The 19,578-nt window shown below is 49.6% G+C and overlaps 6 protein-coding genes across 6 annotated transcripts; 4 read left to right on the forward strand and 2 right to left on the reverse strand.

Moving 5' to 3' along the window:
* Nucleotides 1-402: 402 nt before the first annotated feature.
* Nucleotides 403-1,901, forward strand: STEHIDRAFT_153291 (uncharacterized protein; the record flags this gene model as incomplete). The annotated part of the gene is made up of 6 exons (XM_007300262.1): nucleotides 403-517; nucleotides 610-822; nucleotides 893-1,026; nucleotides 1,095-1,223; nucleotides 1,278-1,403; nucleotides 1,458-1,901. 6 exons carry the CDS (start codon nucleotides 403-405, stop codon nucleotides 1,899-1,901), a joined length of 1,161 nt encoding a protein of 386 aa, XP_007300324.1.
* A 654-nt stretch (nucleotides 1,902-2,555) lies between these two features.
* On the forward strand, nucleotides 2,556-3,419 carry STEHIDRAFT_34977 (kinase-like protein; the record flags this gene model as incomplete). Its single annotated transcript, XM_007299163.1, has 4 exons — nucleotides 2,556-2,613; nucleotides 2,673-2,815; nucleotides 2,882-3,107; nucleotides 3,184-3,419. Coding segments are annotated over 4 exons (663 nt in total), but the record flags the coding sequence as incomplete, so codon positions are not given.
* A 1,519-nt stretch (nucleotides 3,420-4,938) lies between these two features.
* On the reverse strand, nucleotides 4,939-5,447 carry STEHIDRAFT_118658 (uncharacterized protein). The gene has a single exon (XM_007300263.1). It carries the CDS (start codon nucleotides 5,245-5,247, stop codon nucleotides 5,065-5,067), a length of 183 nt encoding a protein of 60 aa, XP_007300325.1. The 5' UTR covers nucleotides 5,248-5,447; the 3' UTR covers nucleotides 4,939-5,064.
* A 3,167-nt stretch (nucleotides 5,448-8,614) lies between these two features.
* Nucleotides 8,615-9,139, forward strand: STEHIDRAFT_108169 (uncharacterized protein; the record flags this gene model as incomplete). The annotated part of the gene is made up of 1 exon (XM_007300264.1): nucleotides 8,615-9,139. The coding sequence occupies one exon, from the start codon at nucleotides 8,615-8,617 to the stop codon at nucleotides 9,137-9,139; it is 525 nt and encodes a 174-aa protein (XP_007300326.1).
* Nucleotides 9,140-11,590: 2,451 nt separating this feature from the next.
* On the forward strand, nucleotides 11,591-12,977 carry STEHIDRAFT_49883 (glycoside hydrolase; the record flags this gene model as incomplete). The annotated part of the gene is made up of 8 exons (XM_007299318.1): nucleotides 11,591-11,694; nucleotides 11,764-11,901; nucleotides 11,982-12,093; nucleotides 12,153-12,218; nucleotides 12,283-12,410; nucleotides 12,475-12,654; nucleotides 12,720-12,807; nucleotides 12,870-12,977. The coding sequence occupies 8 exons, from the start codon at nucleotides 11,591-11,593 to the stop codon at nucleotides 12,975-12,977; spliced, it is 924 nt and encodes a 307-aa protein (XP_007299380.1).
* Nucleotides 12,978-18,029: 5,052 nt separating this feature from the next.
* STEHIDRAFT_153294 (uncharacterized protein) lies at nucleotides 18,030-19,214 on the reverse strand (the record flags this gene model as incomplete). Its single annotated transcript, XM_007300265.1, has 3 exons — nucleotides 18,030-18,923; nucleotides 18,977-19,112; nucleotides 19,183-19,214. The coding sequence occupies 3 exons, from the start codon at nucleotides 19,212-19,214 to the stop codon at nucleotides 18,030-18,032; spliced, it is 1,062 nt and encodes a 353-aa protein (XP_007300327.1).
* Nucleotides 19,215-19,578: the final 364 nt, after the last annotated feature.

The raw sequence follows: 19,578 nt of genomic DNA on the forward strand, positions 1-19,578 counted from the left end.
CAGGATATTTGTTCGCCAACCGAACACCTACACTTATCAACCACAACAGAGTGAATCTCTAACGGTGTGCATGATGGCCCACAATAATGAAATCAGTCATATAGCATGCCTTTATGGTGTGGCGATTGGTCGTATTGATGACTGGAATTTGACCTCATTGAAGTCCACCGGTATTTCCGAAACAGCACAGAGACGCACTGAACGCTCCGATCTCCATTTGACAGTAGCTTTACGCGGCTACAGAGACAGTGTAACATCAAACAGAGCCTATTCAAGATCGCCTTATTGTATTCTTCAAACAAACTTTATGAGTTGCCCTAAGCGGTTGATTGGACCGATAGCCTGTACGTCAATCAAGCTAAAATCAGTCACGTGCCTTCAGTACCAACATAAAACCTGGAGATGTTCATGATCCCCGATTATCAGTTCTTCCCAAACCGCCATGCCTTTCGCCAACACGACCCACCTGCTTTCCTCCAAGTCGCGTTCAGAGGGTCGGGATACCTTTATCTTCCGGGTTGGTTCTCCAGGCCTCATCCTCCTTGCAGGCGAGTAATCCACTTTACGGCCGAGCATCGTCGATTATAACATTCTCATGATATTAACTAGGCTACAACCATTCCGTCCTTCCACTTACTGGCATGCATGTTTACCGGTGGTTGCATGAAATTCACAAGCCGTATTTCGAGGATTACGTACTAAACGCGATCAAGATCAAGAATTCCGATGTACTACAATACGATATAGAAGAGAAGGGTCCTGAGATACTTTCGAACTCTGCTGAAATTCTTCAGCCGGGAGATTACTGTTGGACACCCCAAGGTAGGTTTATGATATTATCCACCTTCTATTACCACTTGTACCGCCAGTTTCATTGATCAATTTCACTTAGACCCTGCAATTGAACTCAGCGCTTTGCCGGATATAACTCCGTGTGGCTTGAAGGACTGGGTGACGGCCACGACGGCCTTGTTGGACAACGATGTCAAACGTGGGATGTATGACCCCGAACGTCTCTTATCTTCTGTGCGTTATCAAGATATCAGAGCTCCACCACACGTTCTAACATATCCTCTTCTGTGACTATTCCGTAGCTCGAAATACCATCTGAGATCCACAATGATGTCGTGAAACGGGATACAGGCTGCTTCTTCACACGCAAATTATCCGGTGACAAGGATTTCATTACTTCTTGGATATTCCCTCCAGTGTCTGGGTTTAAGGTACTTGTGTTAATGATGTGGGGAACTCACGATGCTCACTGTGGCACTTGACAGACATGCGTTGGCGTTGTGTATAAGGACTGGGACCCTGCGCCGTTCATGACAGCCAACAATTCCATCCGTATGTGCTCGGACCTGCACGAACCATTCGAAGAGAACGCCTTTGGTGTAGACATCGATGTGAGTAAAGTCACTCACATCTGCGGATGAAGATGACCGAGATGCTACCTACAGGATAACTGCCGCATCATCGTCTTTGATCCAGCGAAAATCAAGGGAATCACTCTTCCGTCGCATCTCCCAGCAGAATCCCTGGCATATGTCCAGGATGAACTCGTTGCTGACGATAGTGCTGCCTCACCCATACGGCTCCGGGATTTTCTTCGCCACCATTTCGTGTGGTGTTTGAGACTGCACTTTTTAGGAGGTGACATCTCTGAGGACTATGATAGGCAGAAGGTACAAGGAATGATCAATAAGGTTTTGAAATTTGATCAAGCGGGAAAGAGTCTGGACGATCTGAAGAGCCTTAAGGCCTGGCAGTCGGGCTTGGGAGCGGAGGTGCTAAAACATCACATAGCTTGGAGAACGTCAATTGCAGTCAAAAATTCAGAGGAGATATATATCGATATGGAGGACTCAGAGGAGGAAGAGGAGGACGAAGAGAATAGTGAATAGTTGGAGGGATTAGGTGTTCACATTTGAAAGTAGCTCGACGTAATTATGTCCAGTAGCCGAACAAGCAGTGCGATTTTTTGGGCCCCTTCCATTGGCAATAACGTCTTGTGCTCCTTTTCCAGCCACAGCATCGGCCGTATCGCCAATATATTGCTAATATTATAGTACTCCGCCACCATGTTGGGGTGAATCCGAAGGGTGGATGGACTTCGCTGTCATATCACAGTTTATGAAGCACGAATTTTGAACTCCGCTCTCACGGTCAGAAGACGAAGGGAGACAAATCTTCGAGTCACGAACAACACGATCCGAAACGCAATGCGAACAGCTGTTTCCGATTCGAGCCACAGAGTCGTCACATCGATTGGCACATCCCTCTGCTCACTGCCATCGACGTTCATCGCCCATTAGTTTGCCTCAATCTGAATACCTTTCCCATAATCCAATGCCCAAAACTGTTTCAGGATCAGTTACTTTGGAGGTGGTTGACCCGGCAAACGAACTCGCATGTGGTGAAAGTGGTAGGTATATATTATTTCTGGACCACGAACTTTACTGATTTACACTCGCAAATCAGCGATGGTATGGAAAGCCGATATGAAAGACCGTAAAGGAGAATCTACCGAGGTTGCTCTGAAAATTACACGCTCTTCGAAGTATATAGCCAATCCACCGCTTCGCCACGAAGCTTGTGTGCTCCTCAGGCTAGATGGTGACTAGTTGGCAACCTTGATCATTTCAGAGAATGGCGGCTCAACGTGGTCCTGTTAGGTCATCCTGGGATTCCAAAGGTCTATGCCTTAGGTCGATCGAAGTTCCACGAATACATTGCCATACAGTTGCTAGGAAAGACTCTCGAGACGTTTGGGTCGGTCACCGTAGTGAGAGATTTGGCGGCCCTTACCTGTCAGATGGTGAGCCCCGCTTGACCATTTGTGTACACAGCACGTTTGGATCTTCTGACCATTTCTCCGCTGTAGTTGAAAATAGCGAAACACGTCCACTCCTGCAACCTTATCCACGGCGACATCAAACCACAGAATTTCGTTTTCGGGCGCGAAGAAGTCGACCAGCTCTACTTGATTGACTATGGGCTAGCAACATGGCATACCTCTCCGAGGACGAATGACCATGTTGAATCGCGCAATTTGAGGAGGCTACAGGGCACTCCGGAGTACTGCAGCATCAGAATGCATCTTCACAAATGTAAGCGACGAGTACCATCCGTTCTGTGGCACGTTACACATACACATACTCACATAACTCACCAACCTATGAAAAGCTCCATCACGGGCAGACGACATGGAATCACTGGCGTACACCATCATTCACATCCTACTCGGCACCCTTCCGTGGGACAGTTTAGAGATCGACCGCGACATCTGCGTTTTGAAACAGCTTTGGTCCGGACCCGACCTCTGCGGTAGTTATCCCGCTCTATTCGGCGAATTCCTCGACGATGCTCGAAACCTGCAGTTTCAGGAACAGCCGAATTACGACTTATGGATAGAACGTTTCGGACACTTATCACAATCCGAATCCGAGGACGCGACGGAGACCATCGGACCTGGGTCCACCGTGACAACTACTCCCAAGCCTCATCAACCATCGATCACTGTAAAGTTACCCCCCGCTTCCGAGCAAGCAGAACAACTTGAAATACCCAGGGAGCAAGGCTATCTCCCCCGTGTGGGCCTAGACATGTCGTATCCCAGAATACCCACAACGTGGGATCAGATTGAGAATGAGAAGGAGATGGTTCGTCAACATTTGGCTTGGATCGAGAAGATACCTGGGGGCATGGAACCACTCTGCGATGGGGAGGAGAAGATGGTGACGCGGGAAGAAGAGGACTCCGACGAGGAAAATTATGGGAAGGCATACTTGGAGAAGATAGACGAGGAGAGTTACGTGAAGGAATACGAGCAGAAGGTAGACGAGGAAAATCACGGAGAGGAAAATTGGAGAAGATAGGCGAGGAGAATTCTGGGGAGGAAAACTCGAGAAGGTAGAAGAGGAGAATTCTGGGAGCCAAACTCGTAGAAGCCAGAGTACAGAAACGACATGTGAGTACGGTTACATGATGTGTTTGTAACATGTCATATTATGGGGGTTGCATGAACACCCGGAGGAAATAAACAAAGAACGACGGTTGAATATAAATTTAAACACGCTAGTGGTTGAAGAGAAGAATTATTCAAGATTCGAAATTCAGCACAAACAGCCGGTTACAATTCGAACCATAGAGTCGTTACATCAAGTGCAGTGTTAAGAAGCTACAAATCTATATTTTCTCTCATCGCCGGGTGAACTCCGCCTAAGGATGGATGAACAGGGATGAACTTTGCTGCGACTGACTTGGGCCACAGTAGTGCCACCTGCAGCCACTACGAATGTTCGGCCTTCGCCGAGGATTGGCTGAATCCGTTCATTTTCTGCGATCGGCTTTTTCTTTGACAGCACGATATCGCGTCCACGTCTCCTCAACCCTCCTGCATTCACGTTCTTATGGAATCAGCTCAGCATCTTTGATCTCGCGTCTGATTGCTCCTTCTCCGGACACACTCTCCCGACAAACACACCGTTTTCTCCGGCCGCGAACGCGCACCCACTCCGCCTGCTGGGCAGCCTCGTCTACGAACAACTTCGTGTATCAGATCAACTTTACCGCGTGCAGGGCCCTCCAACGCTTGTTCTGTCTTAATACTCGTCTGTCCCATACCGCAACCCATCCACCGCCTCGCCTCGCCTGCGCACAGAGCCAACCTCGAACAAACCCGGGCTCTCAACGGCTTCGATCCAGAGGGCCCCAGCTCCCTCGTCCCAAATCAAGGATGAAACAGCGAATACCTCATCTGGAGTGTCCACACTGACCATCAAAGAGATTTCTGCGCTGAGATGGGCTCGGGCGAAGAAGGCGCAGGAAAAGGCTTATGCATTCGAGCCGTCTGGTACGTCCTACTGTGGCTCCTATGTCGTCCATAGTGCCATCGCTGACTACTTTGACTCAAATGGTCTAGTCTGCCCTCATGGTACGCTTCTATTACCTCCATCCTTTTGAAGTTCTATTCTGCTTTTGCTTTATACTGTTTCCCAATGCCAAGCTGTCGCCGTAAACACCGCGGGTCCTTGTGTCGTTAGTCCTCGGTAATCTTCTCATGGTCTAAGGTTCTAACTGACGACCATCATCGCGCTGGTGAACAGTTTCGCGTACATCAATCAGGTATGTAGCTGTTGTTACTCCGGGCGCATTTGGATCGGGTGCTTCTGGATCAACATCATTTCCTATATCTGTCAGTATGCCGTTCTGCAGCGACGCATCGATGTAGTTCCTGACGCCGGGCATGCCTCTTACGAGAAACAGCCCGCGGTAGTGGCGATCGTTTGAGGCGAGATTGAATCATTCGAGACGAAGGAGAAATCCGTGATCATGAAGCGCGTTGTCGCCGTCGTATTCCAGCCTCCACCGCAGTGATTATCGGGACTATATCTGTGGTGTCCGTTTGCAGTTTCGTTTGTGCATCTGTAGTAGAAGAACAATATTGCATTTTCTCAATCCGGGAGTTGTGTTGCTGGCCTCACCAACTGTGCCTCCCGAAACAGTAGTTGCTATCAAATAAGGTTCTTGTCTATGTCCTATCCCTTCTGCTAGCTCGCCCTGCATCGTGCTTGGTGTTGATCAAGCATGGACATCCGTATGCTTCACCGTTCGACTCCAAAAACGCCGCGATGAAGCTAGGTTTATTTTGCTTTTCGTGGGATCAGCTCAAGGGCTGGACTGCGGGTCAGAGCTTTTGTCCAAACATATACCTTTTGTTCAATGCTGCATCAAGCGGCGTTGTTGCCGACAGCATCAAATGGAGCGTTTCGATCGATCCCAACATCTGCTTCGCCGCAGGAGTTGTTACGGTCCAGAATCCAGGGTTTTCGATCGCATTATCGATGTGCTTTTCAAACAGATCCAAGCCACCTCGAGTTATCGGCGTTTGCACACGTCTTCTCGTCGGTGTCATCATCTCCCCTTTTCGTTCCCTCGGGGAAAGGTGTTGTTAGCTGCGGGCATTGATCGGGATATCGCCTTACTACCCCTCGTCAAGCTGATCACAGTGCGTACAGAGATCTGCGATGGAATAACACAATTACAAGGCTGCACGCTTCTGTATTTTCCCGCAAGTTTCCTCCCTACATGCAGCCAATATCTGAGCTCACGCGTCCAATTAAGTATGCCACTAAACCTCCTAGCTGTGCTTACAGCATTCCTATTACCCATTACACCGACTTCACTCTCCACATCACTGTCATGCCCGCACCTGGACGCATTCATCCTCGCTACTCATATCAGAAACGCTACGTAACGGACCGAGATACTGGTCTTCGATTTCATCAATCTCATCGACTGTTTCGCGAGGCCAAACGGTCTTCTACCATGCGTTCGCCATGATGAGAGCGTGACGTTTCAGCACTAATAAACACATCGCTGCTCTGAAGTTAGTGAGGTAGGGAGACTCCGCATTGCCCGAGATGGGGAAGCCCATAATGCCAGGTAGGACCATACGATCGACGACGCATGAGATGTAATGAGTGGTCTCGTCGTCCAGATCAATGAGACGTCACCCAGCCCGTGAATATTGAATATGAGCCACGATGGCGAGGCGACCTTCTCGACCGCCATCATACAGGATTCCGAATAACACCATCCGTGGAGGGTGAGTGGAGTCATCTTGTGTCGGTGGTGATGACGGAGCTGAGAACGAGGACGGCCTACCCTCCCCGGCCTGAGTCAAAAGGCTGCATTGGAAGGTACCAAAGTCAGATAACTTGTCGACTTTCTCTGTAGCCCATGGTCGACGCCAGGTCTTTAGATGTGCGTCTAGGTGGGGCTGATCAATCCCGGCGAGATCGTGCGCACGTCGCGAGCTGCGAAGCCGCGATTTCTCCGACCGATAAGAAGGGCTGGGTGCATAATATCTGCTTGAAACCAAGAGGGCGTCGTTGGAGACCGTGCGATACGATTCAATAGAAGAGCGAAGCCAAGAGACTCGCGAGAGAAGCGTGGATCGACTGAGGGTTGTCTGCTGTTATGCTCAGTTCACGAGGCAACTAGATCGATGACAGGATGCGTACCAATGAGGACCATCCCCGGCGAGGCAGACAGCATGCCCGTGATGGCTGGTTCTATATCCGTACAGTTTCCTTTGTACGTGGTCATGCGGAGAACAAATGGAATGGAGAGAAGAGGATCGGCAGCGAGAGCATCTTCTAATTTGCCATCGTAACACTCTGGAGGTTGCGTTCGGGGGACATGCAAAGGAAAGTCTGGCCGGAGAGAAGCCGGGTCTTGGTGCTGGGCCAGCATGTCCCGCGAAGAGCTCAACACGTCCTCTTTTTCGGAATGGTGAAAGACGCTGGGAAATGCTGATCGTCGCATGAGGTTGTAGCGATACACACGCTGACGTTTTTTTTTCTGGATCTTCCACGGGTTGCTACTCCATGTGTGATGGGTTGGGTCAATGAGGCAAGTAATAAATCGGAAGCAGACGGCTTACCGGTAGACATCTTGCGACCTCGAAACGCAAGTGTCCCATTGACTCTAATCATTTTTATCGTCGTCTGCTGAAGAAAGTACATCTGATTTTAGTATTAGAGGAATACGATGGTGTATGTCTCCCGATGCAATGCCGGGCAGATTTCATTTTTCGACCAGGGCGCCATGCGGTAGAAGAATCATTCATTCCAACAACAGGCCCGATGCCCATTCTTTTCGCGGCGACTCGAGTTAATCAATTGACAGCATTGACCAGCAATAAATCATCCTGTGCTGAGCCGATAGACCCGCACACGATATCTCCGGACCACCAGCCACTTCTGCATCTCGCGGTCTTTTTTGAAAAGCTCATCGGGGCGATGAACAGCACTCATGAGGTGGGTCCCACAGTCCGTCATCAATACAGTTCATATATGTACTCTATTCTGACTTCCGTCACATTTCATAGAACTCAAAGCTCTCGGAGATCCCCCCATGTTCTTCGTTTACGGTTTATTATATGACAAATATGGATGTGCGTGCTATGCCTTCCTCCCGGGGCATTACATGACTTCGTCGGAACCCTTACGAATCGAAGTTGTGCTGCTGGGAGGTCTGCCGACAGCATGACGTTTTCGAATTGTGGGAGGAGTCTACACGTGTAGAGTTAGTCAATCTTCTGCTCACTATACAGCGACATATGGTGGAGCTTCCTCGGATTGCTGGACTGTCGTTGATTCAGTGACGATTTAACACTACTATCCTTACGTTACGTTGAAGTGCGAATTTGCTGTGAAGTCTGGAGGTGCTGAACTATAATGCCATGCCTGCCACGTGAGAGCCCTGCTTGTTCATCTATTTCTCTCCAACAGTTGAGCTGTTTGTGGATAAGAGTGCGGGAGTTGATGAAGGAGCCGTAATAAGAGAGCCCTTCTCCAATACGAGCTCGTGGGGTTACATTCGTCTTCGATACGGCGCTTCGACAGTAAGCGAGCGTGCCTGAGTCGTGTACTTGTTTGTAGTATAAAAGCAGCACAACCTCTGTATTAGCAGCAGCAGCTCTCGGCCCCACCTCGGATTATCCGAAACCTCCATACTTACTATACTTCTCCCAAAGGTGTGTTTCAGATTGAACAGAGATGCAAATTCATATCTAGGAACAATGATTTATTGATTGTCAGTTCTGAAGATGCAGATACTTGGGGGATACTTATTCTCGCTCGATGCTATCGCATCATGGGCCAGAACTCAGGGTATCCCACTGCCCACGGGTGACGGTTACCTTTCCAAAGCTAGCTACAGCGATGTTATCAGCGAGTGGATCGTCAAGAAGAACAAAGAAATCCCTGTGATTTCCACGGTCTATCCCCGACTCAGATACCAAACGACCGAGGAAGCAGATGCCAATTTCCGAGTTTTCTTCGTGATCATGGCTCAAGATCAGCCTCGTGCCACGCGACGTAGATACAATGTTATCAAATTCGACGATACGCATCAGGGTATCCAAAAGAACGTGGAATGGCTGCAGAGTGTAGGTTTGCCCTTGAAGACGACGACGGTGGGAGAGGCGAATAAGTGGGCTGAAGAAGGTGCTTGGTACTCAGTACCTAACAATGACCTATTGCGTTTCCCGACGGAGCGGACGGGACCTCAAACACAGCAGAAGTTAGATTTGTGGGATGCTTTCACTGGCATTGACGTGAAGAAAGATTAAGCACAGAGGTACGCCACCTATTTACTCAGATGATGATTTCCTAGCTTATAAAGTAACGAAGTCAGGTTTTGCAGAGGTCAAATTACGCATCCAATATATTAAATGGTGCTTTCCGGGATGTGAACCAGATAGCCCGTCAGTCACATAAGAGATCCAGACCGAGTTGAGTAGCAAGGTCAGACTAGAGGTTGCGATGTAGGCACAGAGAATACAAGTGACAGTTGAAAAACACTGACTGATGGGGGGAGAGGGTAGCGTAGAACCACCGAGTGACGAGAGCAGACTGAAGTGTCTAGCGAAGTTTAGCGTGCGTGAAGGACTGCACGTCGTCGGTATCTGACGGGCCGCCGAGCACACAATTTGACGAATGAGTCATATTCGAGATTGCTGTTGCGGAGAGAGTTAAGAATCGATGCTAATGACACAGGTATTGACTAGACATATGGTTCGAAATGGTCCAGAGAAGGGAGGAGAGGAGAAACATTGTTGGTACCGGGTGCATCTTCAGACCTCGAGAACGCAGATATCAAGGTATTCAACATACGCAGAGACAGCAACGAGTAGAGTCAAACCATGTTGCTCGTAGAGTATTCGTGATGAGCACGAGAAGTTCAGAAGGGAATTCTTAGAAGTACGCATTCAATCGCGACGGAAGACGGCGAGTATAAGGTGACCTCTCAATGGGTCAAACGCGGAGTGCTGAGCGTCGTGTGGGAGCAGAGACTTGCGTGAGTATAGGTGAAATGCTGAATATGAAGAGAGAGGACGTACGTGAACGATTGATCCATAGTCCAATTGATCCTGCAGACCACGGGGCCATCCCGATACCACCCAGCGTGGTATATCACCTTTTACTAAATTACAGTATATATGCCTCGTTATGTCAGGCAAGGGTGGTATAGGAGAGGAAGGAAAGAGCGATTCGGAGGAGTAAGAGGGCAATGCTCGTGGTATCGGATGAGATCATCGAGGCGTTGAATTAGCCTCGTAACATGAGTGGCGTCATATTTCTCCTCCCTTCATGCTGTCGGTTGAGGACATATAAGAGTTTACACAGTTATAGAGGTGCTCGTCATCCGAGAGGTGACAAATTTACTGGGAAGATCGGGAGTGGGCGCAGGTTTCTGTGGTGCAAGATGGCGGCTTCCGGACCTAACAAGAGCAAACGAATATATATGCGCCACCATGTCCTTCTTCGTTAGAGCAGCGTCATGCGGAGAGAAGTCGGTGGAAACATAGGAGAAATGAGGGAGAGCATTTCAGAGAGGGAGCTATCACTGCATCTTTGAGCGTAGCGAATAAAGTTGTCATATTTAGAAAGGGGTGTTTAAGGAGCATGATTGGAAGTGAGGGAGAGAGCCGGAGGAGACTGACTTCTAGCGAGTGGATTCATGTCCATGTGTGTTGTACTTTCAATGTTATTGTAATGCCGAATATCATGAGACTGCCAATAATTGTCTCCGACTTTACTTTGGATAAGGGGTGTAGACAAGAGGGTGAAAATGCCAACTACTAGAGACATCCCGTGGATAGTACTTAGTACGACTCGAGCAAGCGGAAAGCTGCGTACTCGAACGGGGAAGCCAAGTCACTTCTTATCAGGAGTACACGTAAGCAGACAGAGTTTATCTTCCTGAGGACTATTAGCAGTGGGTTCTCGCATAAGGCGACTAGCTGCAGTATAGCAAAGGAAAGCCAGCAGTTGAGGATGAAAACGAGCGATCGAAGGAAAAGAACGAAAAAGTGCGAGACGCGGAGCGGAGTGCCAATCTGATCTAATCTAATCAGCCCGGAATGTCTCGCGCTCCGTTGCCCTCGTGGCCTTCCTTCCGGGTTCCACTCTCCTGTCATCCACCTCCGACATCCGCTGCGAACCGCAACATGATGTTTGTTAGTCTGTGTCGCACCTCTGCCTGAAGCTAAAGATATTCTTCCTCTTATTCTACTCTCGTCGGTGAATCAGACGAGGGCTTGCTACGGCACTGGATTCATCGTGAACCAAGATTGCATGCTCGGATTCAAGATCCAGTGACTGATGATAGAAAGCGGTGGCCCGGATGAATAGTACGTTGGGCAATATTTCCCATGGTTTCAACCTCGCTGAACGGAAAAAACGTATCGAAGGCATGAACGCCTCCAGCTGACCATCACTGAGGTCTCGAGACCTTGTGCCTTACGTCAGACGACCTTTTTCGGCGGTCCGACGACGTGCATGAACGCCATGAAGCCATCCCCAGGTTGCAATTCAAAACGAGCACTCTTTTGATTGTCTTTCAAACGTTCGTTCACTCTCGATATGTGGCACGCAGGGGTCATCGTTCCTCGCGACATCGCTACTCTCACAACTAGTGTTTTGTCTGGACAATGGAGTTGGTACTACGCCAGCTATGGGCTGGAATCCATACAACGTGTTTCTGTATGTCATTTACTCTCCGATGATACCTACTACTGATGTGTCTTCATAGTTGTGATACCGATGAGGCGCAATACAGACAGGCGGCTCAGAATCTCGTCGACTCAGGCCTCACTACCCTCGGTTACGAATACTTTAGCTTGTAAGATTCCTCTTTTTGCGAGAGGTATCGTCTCGAGGTAAGGTTACCGACTTCGGGCATATCCTTTAGAGATTGTGGCTGGCAAGGCACGACCCGCAACTCAACCGGCGGTTTCACGTGGAACACGACCAGAATCCCATCTGGCGTACCGGCACTGGCAACTTTTGTACATGACCTTGGGTTGAAGTTCGGAGTGTATAGTGATGCGTGAGTCTTCGAGTCCACTCAAGTTGGATCTCCATCGGTAAGTATCTGATATTTTGATGGCGTGTTGTCACAACCCGCAGCGGGTATTTCTCCTGTGACTTCGTTGGAGGCACTGCAGGATGGCTAGGATCACTCGGGAACGAGACTTTGGACGCTGAGACATTTACCTCGTGGGGAGCTGACCTCTTAAAGGTAGGGATCTGACGTCTTCAGTCGCGATTCTACGGTCAGGATCTCACCAATCCATGCAGTACGACAACTGCTTCGCCGTGAGCCCGACGGATTTCGTCGACAATGATCCACCAATCAGTCTCGAGGTTTGATGACCCATTCGTTCAACGCGACTTGTATCGTCCACTAAAGTATCATCCCATATGACAGCCCCACTACGTGGCAATGAGGAACGCTCTTGAAGCAACTGGTCGACCCATTCTGTTCTCAATATGCGAGTGGGGTCTGCAAGATCCTGCTAGGTGGGCGAGCGATGTTGGTAACTCGTGGCGGATTTCGTGAGCATATCTACCATGCGTTGTTCCCGTACTCGTCAATCTAACTCTTTGCTAACGTTTGCAGGAATGACATCGGTCCTCCGCCCTCGTGGGACAACCTTTTCCGCATAATAAATGAAGTCGTCCCTGTAACCGGTTTCGCAGGTCCCGGAGGTTTCAACGACTTGGATCTGTTGGAGGTCGGGAATAACGGATTGACAGTCGAGGAACAGAAGACCCATTTCGCGTTTTGGGCTGCGATAAAGTACGCACTCGCAGTAAGAACTTTTCTCAACAGTAGCTCATATGCTGACGAGCGCCGAAACGTAGGTCTCCTTTGATGATTTCCACGGATTTGACCAACCCTACGGATGATACCTTGGATATACTGGGCAATCGACGAATCATTGCTCTCAATGTGAGTTGATCTTACCCTGAAAACAAGTTGAACGGTTATCCATATTATTGCAATATTATCAGCAAGACACGCTGGGGGCCTCCATCGCATTTAAGCGGCGTTACACGAACGACCACGATGTCTGGGCTGGACCACTGGCGGACGGATCGACTGTTGTTCGTACGTGCTAGTTTCTACAAGCTCTGAGAAGAACCGCCATGACTTATCCAGGACCATTCATTGGTCTTATGAACAGTTGTTGTCAACTGGGATAACTCTAGTACTCGAGCCTTAACTCTCGACCTCGCCGATGTCGGTTTCTCTTCCGCCACCGCCACCGACGTTTGGACGGGCGAATCTTTGGCCACAATCCAAGAAACGTTAGTAGCTCCAACCCGTTCAGCTTTCACACAGACGTACTAATACTCAATCTCACCATTCACGACAGATTCGCGGCTACCGTCTCTGCACATGGATCACTTGTCCTCAAGCTCACCAATGCCATTGCCTCCGAACCTCCATCCTTCACATACTATCTAGCTGCCAGCTCTACTAATATCTTCTCTGGGGCCGCCGCTACTCGAACCGTTAACGACACTGTCACTGTCGTCGGGTTCATCGGAAATGGTGGCTCCAATACGCTCACGTTGACTGGCATCGATGGAGGTACAGGCGGGAGCAAACTTATTTCCGTGGACTATATCAACGCGGACGTTACGCAGTCCAATACGGCTTGCTCGAATTGTAGGAACGCTTTCATCAGCGTTAACGGTGGGGATGCCGTGCAGCTGCAGATGCCGATCTCCGGAGGGGTAAGTTCTCAGCTCCTTTCTCTTTGTTTGCCGCATTGACGTGACATCTCCTTGACAGAGCTGGGACATCTTGTTCGAGGGCTATCTCGCTACATTGGATGGCTTCGTCGCGGGAACGGACAACACGCTTGAGTTTTCAAACCCGACCGCATTTGCGCCAGACTTGTATCGTGTCGGAGTGGCTTCCTCTGCTTGATCTCTGATACTACCCTGATGTCTCTTCGAATGCCTAAAAGTTTCGATAGTGCAGAACCTTGTCGTCGCATTTGAAGGCGTCGGGAGTGTCCAAGGAGGGGGAGTTCCAGCTGTTGGCGCTATACGTTCTTGAGTCAATGGGTGGACGAAACTTGAGAGACTGAAGTAGGATGACGTGCCGAACTAGGGCTCCATGCCCTGTACTCCCCTACTGCCTACGCCCGTCTTTTCTCAGGCTCGGTCAAGAGTCTTCTGCGAGCTCCTGACCAGCTCAATTTTATGGTTGATGGCGCCGTGAGTGATCGGTAGGCAAAAGAAGTCATGGTGGGTGTGTGGACGTTGAGGATACCATATGGACAGGCGCAGGTCGCATAGCGTCTGCCACTGAATACTTACTAAGTTGCGTGTGGAGATTCTGCAGGTGGTGACTCCGACAACTGGATGGAATCTGGTGACAGACCATAGCCTATGGTTACATACAGGCAAACTCCGATGGCGACAAGTCACTTGTCTTGGAACGACAAGCTGAGTTGAATTAAATGGCCTCAGGAGCACCACTAAACAACGTCGCACTCTCATCGTATGAGGAGCGCTGTATTTCCATTGCCATTGCCACCTGTGCCTTGAAGGACCACCGACCAGCGGGTGCGCTTGGACCGGCAAAAAAAAGTTCATGACAACGCCAATCGCATTCTACAGCACATCACCACTCTGCTCACGACCGGCACGCTCGGCGATCCGTACGCTGCTCGTCTCATCGCGGTCACTGCGAACGTCCAGCATGAATCAATAGACGCGCTGATCATTACGAAGAACCCGCCTGGGGACCAACTTCAGAGGAAGGGACGCGCTGTTCATGATACATGGCGTCCTTTGAGGCCTGAGTTGGATACCATCGAGCAGGCAGAGAATGGAGAGCAGGTTCTGCGGGCGTGGGACAAACTCGAGTCCGTCCCTCTCATACTTGTGGGTCTATGACACTGTTCAGGGAATTGATATCGTACAACGTCATCAGTGTCAGCTATCCCACCTATTATCAGAACCTCTTCGCTATACTGGACATGTTCCGCCATTTACCGGTATCCTCCATGTCCTCCCGAGAATTCGCCATTCGCTGCGCCCAGTTCAAGCTGTTTGTCGTGCTCCACGCACGGAGAAAGATCGGTGGCCGAATAAATGTTGGATACAATCTCTGGAGAGGTCATCCCATGGACACGCTCGCTGCTTACTCTTACCAAATCCGTCCCAACGTCCCTTTGCCTAAGACCCTCAAAATCGTTCAATCAGACGTGGCGGAGTGGCTTCATCAGGAGCATACACTAGCATACACTCCTATTCATCTTCACAGGCCGGCTACGGCTTTGTCTTTCAACTGACCACGGAAAACATCGGTCTATGGGTCCAAGCCCTCACAGCTACCTTTGCACAACTCAAGAATGCTTTGACCTATTTCGAACCAACGGATGGCAAATGGCATGCGGCACAGAGACTTCCACCGGGAGAAATCAAACATGTCTCTCGGTGGCTGTATAGGTTCAGCGGCCTGCTACAATGCGGTATTGTCGATACATTATTGAAGGACAAAGACCTAGAGAAGGCGATGAACGCGAGGCCAGGCGACTGTACGTTTCCCTGAGTCCCTCCGTGTCTCCTTGAGTCTTATCTTACATTAGCTGATTGTGATGGGAATGCATGTTAGGCGATGATAAAGAGGAAGTCTTCGGTGAGAAACACGGTATGTTCATGCCTAATATCCTGCTCTGCGCCTTTTTCTTCAATGGACCTCTCGGCAAATCATGACCAGGAGCGACACCGACCATGGATACAAAGGCGGGGTATGCAGCCATTCCGGACGGTATGTTCTTCAAATGTTCATCTGCTCCGCTTCTGCTTGTGCCCTAATCGTGCGGCAAATGTTTTAGCGCAGATGCCGGACGTCCCCGCGAAGCCAACAGATGAAGGCGGCTTAGATGGTTCGTTCTTACACCATCGGTCTGCTCTGTCTTTACCCACGGATTGATGGTATGCCAAATTTATAGGGGTGAAACTGGCCGCCAAGACGAGGCCGATCGATGAAAAAGGTCAGCACCTTATACTCTTCTCTCAGCCTTCGTCTGCTTGCGACTAATCGAATGGCGATGTTCTGGCGGAGGCAGCTTTCACAGAGATGGTCGGGGATGAAGAAGAGGACGATGAAGAAAATGAATCAGACGAAAACGATGGTAGAGATTCTGCCTACAATCTGTTTCATCTCTGATTGCTGATATTTGCTTTAGTCTTTGCAAAGGATCTGTCGTCATCATCAGCGGCGGCTCGCCACGCGATCGTGCACTATCTCAAGACGATTGTCTCTTGGGTTGATGCCGTCGACTCTCTGACCACTAAACCATTAACCTACCGTATTCGCGCACATGTTCTCCGCATGCCTACCCTCGACTCTAAACGCATCAACAGCTACATCGAGACCTTCGTCGATCGTGTTGTTCCTCCCTCCTCCACGGAGCAGACGAAAGCGAGCTTCCGCAAGAAAGTTCAAAATGCTGGCAACAGGGCGACGCTTCACGCGGAGGCGACGATGATGACTCTCGCACACTCCTTCTATTCAGTCAGAACTGCGCAGGAAAGTCGTAGAACATGGGGAATCAAACCTGAGGATCAGGAGGTGTTGCTAAACATATTCTCGGTTCGCCCGCCTCTCCTTTCATATACGATTCCGTTCCCTTAGTTTAACGATTCCGTTGCCTGCCATTCCGAAAGGTCGGTAATCACTTCATCTCCGTTAGCAAGAAGTGTTGTTGGTGCTGCTGGAAGTTATACGAGCATCTCAACGAACACCGCATGGACCGCCCCAACGAAATCCCTCCTCCGCCCGACCTCCTTCTTCTGGGTACTCACTCCACCATTTATCCCTGGTATCCCCCTCAGTCGGCCCCGGATAGCTCCTTGAAACGTTGCAGACCCAGTTAGAGTCTATGTTGGTCGAACGCTTGAAGGAGGAGTCACATTCGGATGAAACCCCGTCCAATGAGTCCTCTCCCCGTAGTTCGATTGGGGATGGTCCCAGACTGCCCATCTTCGACGTATCGTGTAAGCTTCTTCACATCATATGCTTATTGCTTTGTGCTGAACATATTTGAACAGTCGAGCCTGACTTCGACGAGTGATCTCGCTGTTGTCTGGTCTGGTTGTGTAGAGCACCTGCGTTTTGTCAATAAATATCCTCCAAGTTATATTGATATTCGACGTTCAAGCGGACTGCGTTTACGGACTGCTCTTCCCTTAGTCATGGTTCTCTTCGGAGTCTAATGCCCAGTATCGGGTTAGAGTAAATATTCGTGATCCGAGTTCTTTCACACAACAACACCGCTCCAGAGTCACACAACTTACGCACACGATAGCATGGTGCGGCATCTCCTCCGTTCAGCGTCTCTGAATTCCATTGTGTGTACCTCGGGGGGCACGATCCAGGTATGAAGAGTAGTGTTCCTGCTACGTCGATAGTTATAGAGCCTACATAAAGCCTACAGAGCAATGGTTCAGTTCCAGAGGGACGGAAACGACCAGAGTGTTATACCTGTAAAAGAGCATCAGAGACGACGGCCGCCCCAGGAGTCAGTCATTGATGTGCAAGGAAATTACCTCATCGAGACACCTGGCGATTGCCTCGCAACTAGACGGGAAGGAAGGGGTGGACTTCCTTCCCGTCTAGTTGCGAGGCAATCGCGAGGTGTCTCGAGGCATATTACTCTGGGGGAGAAGTCCGACGTTTACGGACCACCGCTCTGGTTTCCACCCCCGACGGCACTGCCAGACTGTCGTCCCACTTGCACAAAGATTACTGTCGTCCACTAAAGTCATCTCGATGATTTAAACTACAAAAAATCAGTGGTAGACCATATAGATGAGAAGACGAGAAACACAAGGTATCGAAAAGTATAGGCAGACCGATGACAAGACAAAGGGAAAACGAGAGCGAGAAAAGAAAAAGGAAGTAAAAGTAGGGGAGGGAGCCCTCCCCTCAATTGTGAGTTCGTCTAGCATGTTCCCATCTTCTCAGCACCGATGAAGAGCCTTCCGTCACCACTTGTTATCGCATTTGAAAGCCTCGGGGGAGACCAAGGAGAGGGACAGATGTTGGCGCTATAGATTGTCTAGTCAGTCGGTGGACGAAACTTGAGAGACCGAAGTAAGATAACGTACCGAACTAGGGCTCTATGTCCTGTATTCCCCAACTGCCTACGCCCGTCTTTTCTCAGCGTCGGTTAAGAACCTTCTGCGAGCTCCTGACCAGCTGAGTTTTCCGGTTGATGGCGCCGTGAGTGATCGGTAGGCAAAAGGAGTCATGGTGGGGTGTGTGGGCGCTTCTGAAGCGCTATGCGCTTTCGGATCCGGACCCTGTATAAGACGTACAGTATCGGAAGATGTCGTCGAGCGAGCATCGAAGTACTCTGATTGTCCGTCGACAGGGGACGAGGATACGACATGGGCAGGCGCAGAGATAGCGTCTGCTACTGAATAAGTGGCATGTGGAGATTCTGGTGGTGACTCCGATAATTGGCCGTGGGCAAATATTGGTTGGAGTGAATTGTCTGGCGAGTCCCCAATACCGTCTGGCAGAGAAGCGCCCGCGGATGTCGAGGTAGATATTCGATGTCGGTGTTGTATATCGTTTGAACGGTTATCGGATATGTTTGCCACTGATGAAGTCCTCCTTCGGATAGAACTGACTTCTGGCGACGAAAGTGTAGAAAGCACCCCCGTGGAACATGATGGCCATGGAATTGGAGCGGATGGTTCAGAATTTTGTGAACCAGTAATAAATGGTGAGGATCGATGCCTCGCTGGTGGCGGAGGTGGGGGGAGATTGGATGTGGATGAGGCAGGGATATCGGGCGAAGTCGTCGCAGACACCGAAGAGCAGGACAAGAGTGATTGAGCTGGACTAGAGCACTGTGTAGCAGGAAGAATGAATTTATGGAGCGGATCCCGGTGTCCGGTAAGAACAAAGATTATTTCATCCATGATCTCTCCTGGTAGTCGTTTAAGGAAATGCCAGAGATAATCCCGCGAGCTCCAAGCCAGACGAATGGTATACAGGACTGGCGTAACGGCGGCGAATATAGAAAGTATCTACGAGCAGAGCCACGTTAGAATAAACCGTATACATAAAAGTCATGTCATACCTGTCCATATGACAATGAGTAATCAGTGGAATCCATCGCAATCCTGGTCGACTGGTAGACCCTAACGCCCCATATGACATTAGTTGATATCATAAACGCCGAGGCCAACCAAGGATGGGCTTCGTATATAATCTCGCTGTGAAGTGAGAAAGAAGCTTAGCCACTTCCCAAGATCAGGATGAACGCAGAAAGAATGGTAGACGTACACATGTAGTGCCCACAGTTGAGCGAAAAACATGAATGATTCAAATTTAGCGCTAGTACCGTGAGGCCTAGATGCCCACCATGCCTTAGCCCGTTTGATAATGTATCGATGGTGCCGAACGGAATAAACTGCTACCAAGCCCCATTGCACGATTGTAAACAAGCCCAGGGAGTCGTGAAAGATAAAAAAATCAAGAAACGGAAGTAGAAATATGACAAGTTGCCAGAACAGAGACTTAACCCATGCAGCAAATGCCCCGCGTCCACAGAGATAACTGTCCGTGAATGCGGTGTCTGATAGTGTTTGCGTACTAATGATCACGAACCAAAGGACGATGTATAGAAATGTGAGAGATCTCATCCACATCCTCCACTGTCCACATCGACTAAAAATCATG

This window comes from Stereum hirsutum (assembly GCF_000264905.1).
Source record: "Stereum hirsutum FP-91666 SS1 unplaced genomic scaffold STEHIscaffold_2, whole genome shotgun sequence".
Lineage (NCBI taxonomy): Eukaryota > Fungi > Basidiomycota > Agaricomycetes > Russulales > Stereaceae > Stereum > Stereum hirsutum.

Excerpts from the sequence above, each read along its gene's own strand:
- STEHIDRAFT_118658 (XM_007300263.1), bottom strand. The coding sequence starts at position 5,247 with ATGCCCGGCGTCAGGAACTACATCGATGCGTCGCTGCAGAACGGCATA.